We start from the raw sequence: 6,432 nt of genomic DNA, 5'->3' as shown, positions 1-6,432 counted from the left end.
TATATATATATATATATATATATATATATATATATATATATATATATATACTGTATTTCTCTCTGAAATATCTGATAAATATGTTAAACTTGTTCACGATATTCTAATTTATTGAGATGCACCTGTACATACATATAATTGTAGTACTTTGATGATATTTAAAGTGAAACCTCAGCCATATTAACCTTTACAAACAAAAAGTAAAACGGTGCCATTTGTGAATACTTTTTTTTAATTTCTGGATAAAAAGGCAAGGCTTGGTGTGATTCTTTAAGAAATCTTTATTTGGATGTTTTGCAGCCAATTTAATGCTGCTTGTATGATGACTTAAAGAAGTGTCAGCGCAGCAGCCTCTCCTCCTCCTCCAAACTGTCTCTGTAGTATCACCAGGCATCACCGGAGACGTGGAAGAAGTGCGCAGGAGTGAATTCAGAGGCAAAGAAAGACGCGAGCTTCTGCTGCTGCTGCTGCTGCTGGACGTCTGTGGCGAACCATGAGAACCGAGCGGAGATTTTAGAGGTGGCGTTGGGATTTTTAGTCGGTGCCTGAAAAGATCACGGTAATTAGCGTCGATGCGCGCAACCAAAAACGACGACAGTGGGACGGTGATCTTTTTTTTTAAATGCTCATATTTTTGGATGCAATTCCTCTCCTATGCAGAGAGAGACCACAAAGGAAGGACTCGAAGCCGAGGACTCGCCAACACAGCTGCAAGTGCGCGCACAGCGGCCAGGAAAGCGGCTAATTACGCAGAGATATTTGCGCTATTATAGCGCTCTGAATGATTCCCCCAACTTTCTTTGAGTTGTGACAGATCGTCACAGCCCCATCTTGCAGCGGGCGATGAGTAATCCACGACGCTCCGGTTGATAAAGCTGAAACCTGGAGTGCGTCTGGCGCGTTTGGATACATGATCCTGTGCGTCGACTCTCCCCCCCCCCCCCCCCCCCCCTTTAATATGGCTTCTCTCCTTGGGGTTTTTTCTACTTGTGGTTATATTTCATGGCTGCATGGTGTAGCAACAGTCGTGCGTGGGGAAAGAGGACGATGCGTGGTTAATTAGGGCGAAGACGGTGCGCTTTTCTCGCCTTTTTTCCCCAAATAGCGCACGGACACTGAGGACTGCAGCAAGGCTTTTTTTTTTTTTTTTTTTTTTTTTTTTTAACTCTCTGTATCCTTTGTTATTTCTTTGGCTGCTGTCATCGTAGTATGTCTGCACTTCGAAAGAAATTTGGGGACGATTATCAGGTAGTGACCACCTCATCTAGCGGGTCTGGATTCAATCAGCCTCCCTCGGAGAAGAAGAGGAAGAGGCAGCGCTTCGTGGACAAGAACGGCCGATGTAACGTCCAGCATGGGAACCTGGGCGGTGAAACCAGCAGATACCTCTCAGACTTATTCACCACACTGGTCGACTTGAAATGGCGCTGGAACCTGTTTATTTTCATCCTCACCTACACGGTGGCATGGCTCTTCATGGCCTCCATGTGGTGGTTAATCGCGTACATCAGAGGAGACCTCAACAAAGCGCACAACGACAAGTACACTCCGTGCGTGGCCAACGTGTACAACTTTCCCTCAGCCTTTCTCTTCTTCATAGAGACCGAGGCCACGATAGGATACGGCTACAGATACATCACAGACAAATGCCCCGAGGGGATCATCCTCTTTCTTTTTCAGTCCATCCTCGGGTCGATCGTCGATGCCTTTCTGATCGGCTGCATGTTCATCAAGATGTCCCAGCCCAAGAAGAGGGCCGAGACTCTGATGTTCAGCGAGCACGCAGCAATTTCTATGCGTGACGGAAAACTAACTCTCATGTTCAGGGTTGGCAATCTGCGTAATAGCCATATGGTCTCTGCACAGATCCGCTGCAAACTGTTGAAAGTAAGCCTCTGGCCAGGATGCAGCAAATCTTATTTTTTTCTTCTTCATTATGGTCCAAATTACAAAATGTGTCTGATGTTTGCACATGTCAGATTAATATCTTACTTCTGTGCGCAAATGGCCACAGAGAGTTACGAAGCCAAAGTTTCAAATTCACTTGTTTTAAACTATGGTTATGCAACTGGCGGCCCGAGGGCTGGGTACAGCCGGCAGTAAGTCTCAGTACATGTTATAAGGCTTAATCCAGAAGATGCCATCATTTTTTTTTTTTTTTTTTTTTACTGCATGTGAAAGTAGATAATGTGTACGTTGATACACGGCACATTGTGGTCATGTAAATATTCATCACCAAATCTCAGAGGAGGGACAAGGTTACAGTTCTGTGCCAAAAGTTTTACAATATGCCTAAAGCATGTGAAAAGCTGATAAATATCTAATACTTGTCAATACTTTGGCTGCTCCCTTGTTTGCACTCGGGATCGCCACAGCAAATCCAAGGTGGATCTGCATGTTGAATTGGCACAAGTTTTACACCGGATGCCCTTCCTGACGCAACTCCACATTACATGGAGAAATGTGGCAGGGGTGGGGTTTGAACTGGGAACCTTCCACACTGAAACCAAGTGCACTAACCACTTGGCCACCACCCCTGCCATTTATGAATAATTATCAATAATACAAATAATTCAAGTGTGTTACCACATTGGTCCTTTAACAATGCATAATTTGTGAAGGGTGATAAACTTGCATTATTTGAAGGGTTCAGATGCAAAACCTAGCAAGCCCATTTTTTAAATGGAGAAAAATGGAATTCAAAATGGGAATTTACAGGAAAAGACATCAGAAAATGCACTTCCTTTGGCTTCCGTTAGGGGTCACCACAGCAAATCAATTGTTTCCATCTCACCCTGTCCTCAACATCTTCCTCTGTCACACCAATCACCTGCATGTCCTCCCTCACCACATCCATAAACCTCCTCTTTGACTTTGTCTCCAAACCGTCCCACCTGAGCTGTCCCTCTGATATGTTCATTCTTAATTCTGTCCATCATCATCACTCCCAAAGACAATCACAACATCTCCAGCTCTGCCTCCTGCCTTTTTGTTAGTGCCACAGTCTCTAAGCTGTACAACATAGCTGGTCTCACCACTGTCTTATAAACTTTCCCATTCCCTCTTGCAGATATTCTTCTATCACAGATCACTCCTGCCATCTTTCTCCATCCACTCCACCCTGCCTGCACTCTCTTCTTCACCTCTCTCCACACTCTTCATTACTTTGGACACTTGACCGCAAGCATTTAAACTCATCTACTTTCACAACTTCTACTCCTTGTAACTGCACTATTCCACTGGGCTCCCTCTCATTCACACACATGTACTCAGTCTTGCTCCTACTGACTTTCATTCCTCTGCTCTCCACAGCATATCTTCATCTTTCCAGGCAAGACTCAACCTGCTTTTTCTTCTCACTACAGATCACAGTGTCATCTACAAACATCATAGCCCATGGAAACTCCTGTCTGATCTCATCCCTCAACCTATTCATCACCATTGCGAAAAAGAAAGGACTCAAAGATGATCCTTGGTGTAATCCCACCTCCACCTTGAATTAATCTGTCATTCATACAGTGCATCTGGCTGCTGTCACACTATCCTTGTATATGTCCTGCACTACCCTCATATACTTCTATGCCACTCCAGACTTCCTCATACAATACACAACTCTTCTCTTGGCACACTGTCATAAACGTTCTCTAAATCCACAAACACACACTGTAACTTCTTCTGGCCTTCTCTCAGAGCAAACACTGCATCTGTAGTGCTCTTTCTCGGCATGAAACCACACCTCACCTGTTTTCTAAGCCTGTAGCTTCTAGTACTCTTTCCCATAACTTCATGCTGTGGCTGATCAACTTTATGCCTCTGTAGTTACTGCAGCTCTGCACATCACCCTTGTTCTTAAAAATAGGAACCAGCACAATTTGTCTCCACTCCTCAAGCATCCTCTCACTTTCTAAGAGTTTATTAGACTGTCTGGTAAGAAACTCTACTGTCATCTCTACCAGACATTTTCATGCCTCCACTGGATGTCTAATCTATTTGAACCACTGAAATGGTTTAAATCTGAATGAAGCAGTTGATGTTTGATGAAGTCGATCAGTTGCAGCTTCTTGTTTTGAATTCAGCCTGTAAGACTAGCTTTGATTCAAAGCTTCAAATAGTCCAGAATGCTTCGGCTCCAGTCTCTGCTTTACATTATGTGTTATCCTGCCTTGATATCTGATGTTATCAATCACTAACTAGGTATCATAGCTTTGTCAGTCTACAGTCTGCTTCTTGTGTTGAATTCAGTCAGTGAAGCTTTTCGAGTCAAAGCTTTGAAGAGTGCTTTAGGATTCCAAAGAGTGCTTTGTGCTGATCTTTGCTTTGGATCGCAAAAGTGCACAGACAAAATTAGAAGTGGCTTGAAGTTAAACTTGGAATGCAAAGGACGTGGTGGTCATTGGTGTACCAATAATTTTTCCAGGTATAACTGCCACAGCGACGGCAGGTGAGTGAAACTCCTGCGCTGTGATTCTTCCACTGTCGAGTAAAATAGATTAAAAAAACATGAAAAACAAAGCCAATTAATCCAGGATGAACAGAGTTGTTTCTCAGAAGGAAAGTCTGATGCTCAATTTAAAACTCATTCTCAGGTCACATGATTGTCAAAAGTTTACAACCTTCCATAGATTTTCATAGGACCCACAACCCAACCAGGAAGTAGATTTTGCTCTCACTAACTGAAATGAAATGAAATGTAAACACTGAAAAGAAGTGTTGGAACACATTTAAATGCACACAGACACCGACAATTTACTGGCTTTTGCATCTGAACCCTTCATTTATGTTTGGTACTTTCCTGAAAAGTTGTTGTCAGGTTATTACAATATTTACTGAATGATCATTGGCATCCTGAGTAAAACTCCATGCGTGGACCTGTAATAGATCTGCTGTGGCAACCATGAACAACCCAGGGTAGCCAAGAGAGAGAGAGAAGAAAATCTGAGTCATTACTGACATTTACAGTTGCCGATACCAGGCAGTACTGCTAAGAAATCCATTTTTCTTTGTCTTTTGAAAATAACTGTTTAAAAGATGTAGTCACTATGGAAGCCCGTTTGTGCTACTTGAAAAAAGGTTTTTTGATTAATTGCGAGATAGTATCTCGCAATTCTGACTTATTATCTCACAATTCTGAGTTACTATCTCGCAATTCTGACTTATTATCTCACAATTCTGAGTTACTATCTCGCAATTCTGAGATAATTTATGTTACGAAATGCATTGCCCCCTACCCCGCATGGTCATTCCATGGATTCGATTATTGAAAGCTATTTTCGGTGTGGTTTCACAAACAGTGAGAGTCGGACGCTATTACATGAGGAGCATTACATTGAAATAAGCCTCCGAACTTTACAAAGAACTTTGGCAAGGAACCATCTCTGGCGCAGGCAAAATAAAACGAATGTTGTCGAGGTGGCAGAGTTCATCCATCAGCAGCTACAGATGTCAGGTCAACAATGCTGGATGGCTGGCATAACCACAGACAGAGAAACTGTCCGTCTGTTGTTAAGACTCATGGATGGTGGTGGCGTAGATTTACGAGCAAGGCATCGCTTGAGACGTCGTGTTTATGTTCGTCATGGGCCAAATAATAAGTCAGAATTGTGTGATAGTAACTCAGAATTGTGAGATAATAAGTCAGAATTGTGAGATAGTAACTCAGAACTGTGAGATAATAAGTCAGAATTGTGAGATAGTAACTCAGAACTGTGAGATAATAAGTCAGAATTGCGAGATAGTAACTCAGAATTGTGAGATAATAAGTCAGAATTGTGAGCTAGTAACTCAGAACTGTGAGATAATAAGTCAGAATTGCGAGATAGTAACTCAGAATTGTGAGATAATAAGTCAGAATTGCGAGATACTATCTCGCAATTAATCAAAAAACCTTTTTTTTCAAGTGACACAAACGGGCATCCATAAGTCCCCACTGACCTACAAAATTTCTGAAAATCACTTGAAATCTAGTTATCATAAAGTGCCCTAATTTCTGTGGCATATTGCAAAATTACAGCCAATTTTATTTCTGTGATGGAAGAAGTGCATACGTGCATGAGCAAGGCTGAAAGTTTATGCTGCATTCAATTTCTGACTCCCATCTAGGAAAAATATAGTCTAATAATGCTATAATAAAATGTAAAGTCTATCCACTGACCCATTTTGGTAAAACAACTCAAAATTGTTGAAACTGTCAGTTCATTTTAATACAGCCAAATTACAACATAAGTCACTGGAACTAACATTAGTAAGTCCAGCAGGCGTCCAGCAAAACCTTCATGTGAAACATCAATGCTTCAATATTTGTTTGGCAAATTCAGTCGCAACTGAAGTTCTACCATGAGTTTGGCACTCAAAGGTTGGAAAAGCCAACCAGATCATTTATGGTGTCACCACAGAAAGTGTGTCACATCATGTTGTTGCTGTATTTTAATCTGA

The 6,432-nt window shown here is 41.9% G+C and overlaps 1 protein-coding gene across 1 annotated transcript in view; it reads left to right on the top strand.

The window, feature by feature from the left end:
- The first annotated feature begins 376 nt into the window (after positions 1-376).
- The window catches only part of kcnj3a (potassium inwardly rectifying channel subfamily J member 3a), a 106,791-nt gene continuing 100,735 nt past the window's right edge, over positions 377-6,432 (top strand). Inside the window, exon 1 of the mRNA XM_034186223.1 lies at positions 377-1,887. Coding sequence (XP_034042114.1) covers positions 1,210-1,887 — 678 coding nt within the window. The 5' untranslated portion in view covers positions 377-1,209. The remainder of the gene's footprint in view (positions 1,888-6,432) is intronic.

Source organism: Thalassophryne amazonica, chromosome 14, assembly GCF_902500255.1.
Source record: "Thalassophryne amazonica chromosome 14, fThaAma1.1, whole genome shotgun sequence".
Lineage (NCBI taxonomy): Eukaryota > Metazoa > Chordata > Actinopteri > Batrachoidiformes > Batrachoididae > Thalassophryne > Thalassophryne amazonica.
This window is presented reverse-complemented; position numbering and strand designations above follow the sequence as displayed.